At 42.2% G+C, this 3,732-nt stretch overlaps 1 protein-coding gene across 1 annotated transcript; it reads right to left on the bottom strand.

Moving 5' to 3' along the window:
* Window positions 1–346: 346 nt before the first annotated feature.
* On the bottom strand, window positions 347–3,459 carry LOC113813892 (ionotropic receptor 21a-like). Its single transcript, XM_070126049.1, has 8 exons — window positions 3,421–3,459; window positions 3,063–3,295; window positions 2,717–2,845; window positions 2,021–2,201; window positions 1,483–1,719; window positions 990–1,255; window positions 517–658; window positions 347–376 (listed from the first exon to the last, which is right to left on the bottom strand). Exons 1-8 carry the CDS (start codon window positions 3,457–3,459, stop codon window positions 347–349), a joined length of 1,257 nt encoding a protein of 418 aa, XP_069982150.1.
* Between the last annotated feature and the right edge of the window lie 273 nt (window positions 3,460–3,732).

Here is a 3,732-nt window from a genome sequence, read left to right as displayed (position 1 = left end):
TTATTTTTCTTTTGTTATTTAAAAAAAATCCAAATTGTAATTTGCTTTTGTTGAATGTCATGATTACTGAAATGGTACTAAATAAGTAACATAATGCACATTAAACTGTCCATACTTACAGTAATAGAAAATGGCATTATTGCAAAAATCTGTTTAACAGTAAACAAACAGACGAACAAAATAATAAAACATTGCTTAGGAAATCTTAGAATTTAGTTATATATTAGTTACTACCCTAATACGCCTCAGTGTTTTGTTTTATGCCAAGAACACATAATCAGATAAAAGGGTAATTCCACGGACAAAACAAGAAACGTATTACTCATGTGTCTGGCAAACCAGTAACTTAAAAAATCCTCAACTGGCTCCCAACATTCTGTTACATGGCCACAAGTTTAGGAACCATTGATCTAGAGTATATATAGAAAATCAGTAGATTGACCAATATCTCCATGTTATACTAAACTGTGAGCTCACTATATGAAAGGGTTTGTTTTGACCGTGAAAAAAAGTTACTGACGCATCTTCTGTGGCTTCCTGGAGGCCGTCAAGAAGAGCAGGTCCGAGTTCCATCATGTCAGCGAGTTTCATGAAGACTTCAGTGCCCGACTCCTTGAAGAACGTCTTGTAATCCTTCCCCCAGGGTTCGATTGTAACTCTGGTGGAAAAGCGAAGAAAGTGGTGAGGAAAATGGGTGGCTGGAAAGAGTTAAGGAGGGGGAGAGAAAGGAGAAGGGGAGGAGGGAGGAGGAGAGAGGGGAGGAGGGAGCGAGGAAAGGAGGGTTGGAAGGAGAGAGAGAGAGAGAGAGAGAGAGAGAGAGAGAGAGAGAGAGAGAGAGAGAGAGAGAGAGAGAGAGAGAGAGAGAGAGAGAGAGAGAAGAAAGTTGAAAAAGACGGAGACAAACAGAGAAAGAGAGAGAGAAGAAAAACTCAAACCACACTAATTAAACAACAACCAATGAATAATCTCCTCCCCCCACCCTGGCTTACTTGTGCACGACCTCCACCACCTCCGACAGTGTCTCTGGCTTCAGCGGGTACTTGGGCAGCGTGAGGGCGGCGGTGAGGTTCCCGCGATAAGCCGTCCCGACGACGAAGGCGAAGATCAGCCAGAAGACGACCAGGACGCGGCTCGGGTCGGTGGTCGGGAGCGTCTTGAAGAGGTTCTGGTAGAAGAGCGCCCCGACGACCTCCAGCACGACGGTCCCGGGCTCCAGTCGCCGCGGGGGACTGCTGAAGTCGCCCACTTTGTTCATCTGGGGGGAAAAGGAGAGATGTATATACGTACGTAAACATATGTATATATCAGCGCGTGTATTTAAATATCCAAATACATACATACATTTATCTATCTATCTGTCTATATGTAGACACACACACACAACCACACACACACACACACACACACACACACACACACACACACACACACACACACACACACACACACACACACACACACACATATATATATATAACTTACCACATACATGACCACAATCATCAGTCCCGTTACCACGACCACGGACACCCACACTATGCCCGCCAGAGGGTAGTAGAGGCTCTGCCACTGGGGAGTGAGTTCAGGCATTTTCATGCTAAGGGAGTACGAGGCATAAGTGTAGGGAATCGTGTACTCGAAGCGCTTCAGCCTCTGCCGTAGGACTGCGTGAATGACTGGAGTTATGAAGGCTTCCTTGGACACCACCCTGTCCAGTGCCTGTAGTGATTATCATAATTTAAGATCGCTTATTACGGCTGTTACAGGTTTCGTTATAATGATGGGTATGTATGCTTCAATCAACTTAATTTACTATTTTAACAAATGATCTTCTAAAAAGGGATAAGCCTGTGAGTAAATTCATTAAATATATTTTTCAGAATGTCTTAGCAATAATGAATCATTAAACTCTTCAGACATTTAGGTAATGAAACACTCATGAAATCACGAATTTCACCTCTTAATCAACCCCCTACCCCCATTACAAATAAAATTTCCTCATTTCCCGACCTCAACGCACCTCAGCCCAGTTAGCGATGGGGAGAACCTTAATGGAAAAGTTCAGAGCCTTAGCGACCGTCTCAAGGAGCAGGTAGTCCATCCCGGTGAGCTTCTTGGACCCGTCGGCTGCCTCCTCCTTGAGCTCGAACCAGTACGGCTTGTAGTCCTTAGCGGTGACGTTCATCGTGGCGCCGTAGAAACTGGAAATTATTGAAACAGAAAACTAGAAAATATAGAAATCAGTTTGTGTAACTAAAGTGGTCAGCTTGAGGGAGTTATGGGTTGAAGGTTATTTGTTATTGATAGTCACAACATTTGTTTATATAAAAAAGGTAAATGTAAGACACTTTGTGTTGACCTCCAAGCTTAGTCAGGTACATCGATAATTGATTCAGACATTCCTACCCATATCAGCAAAGAATTGGTCATGGTAACGAGGCCAGCTTATAGCGGCAAACAGGAACTGAATCATGAATTACCTCCGCCAAGGAAATTATGTTTTGGTAGCATTGGTTAGTTAGTAAGTTTGTTGGTTAGCAGTACAACTTAAACAGTTGCGAACAGATATTTATAAAAGTTTTACCAGTGTGTCTTAGCCCAACATATATGCCCCTAGGACCTTTTTGAAGGATTCATTTGCATTGCGAGACCCTATTGCCTTGGCAGAGGTATACGATCTCTGAGTGCTTCTATTTTTTGCGATATCAAGACTTACTTTGAAAATTTGTCATAGAAGAAGGGAAGGTCGGTTAAGGGAAGAAGGCCTTTCACGGGTGTCCAGGACGCAACTAGCTTCACCTGCCCTCCAGCGGGACTGTACGGCAGGTAAGTATATACACTACACCTGTGGGTACACTTCTCTTTATATATTTCCTCTCGTGTCTGTTTACAATTCGGACTGAGCTAAATGTATGGATAAATGGATAGGTAGATACATAGACAAACAAACTGACAAAGAGAAAGATGAACGTATGAAAGGAACTACCAAGAATTCCTATTTTACATACATAAGCTCATATACTGACACTCGTGTTGAGTGAAGAAGTGCCTTGTGATCTTACCATGGCCCCCTGGGTGCTCCTCCTGCATGAATGACAATCGTGTTCATCATGGAGAAGGTCCAGTAGTTCTTCAGAAGCTGATGAAGCTCCTGAAGGGGCAGGCGGGTGACAACCATGAGCCTCGTGGCCCACTCCAGAAGGCGGCCCTGGAGTGACGACTCGGCAAAGGTCGTCAAGAAAGTAAAATCTTCACTCAGGACGACCACGTTGACACACCATGACAACTTCCGCAACTGAAAGAGTGATGAGTGCATATACATACAAAAATATACTGTACTGGTATGAAGCTGTTCTGAACTGACATCGTGTCTCATATATGTCCTTAGAAATAACATTTTTACTTCTTGTCTACTCATACAGCCTTTTGATAGTTGACTTGTAATGTGCTACATCGCATAACACAAATTTTATGTGAAAAGGAAATTGAACATTATATAACCCAATTTTTATGTAAACAGAAGATTTAAATGTCGGTAAAAAAAGGCAGATTTTTTACAAATAAAAAATAATGATATTCTTAATCATTGCATTGTACGTTAGCTAGTTTTCAATACAGATGATTTATATTTATGCATCTAAGCAGGATTTTGATTTCACAGAATACATGTCCGGATTTCCCCTGGTTAGTATTTATTATGGATATAAAGTAGCGTTGGAAATTGGTGAGTAT

Source organism: Penaeus vannamei, chromosome 10 (genome assembly GCF_042767895.1).
Source record: "Penaeus vannamei isolate JL-2024 chromosome 10, ASM4276789v1, whole genome shotgun sequence".
Lineage (NCBI taxonomy): Eukaryota > Metazoa > Arthropoda > Malacostraca > Decapoda > Penaeidae > Penaeus > Penaeus vannamei.
Note: the sequence above shows the minus strand (reverse complement) of the source record. Positions and strands in the feature narration are given on the sequence as shown.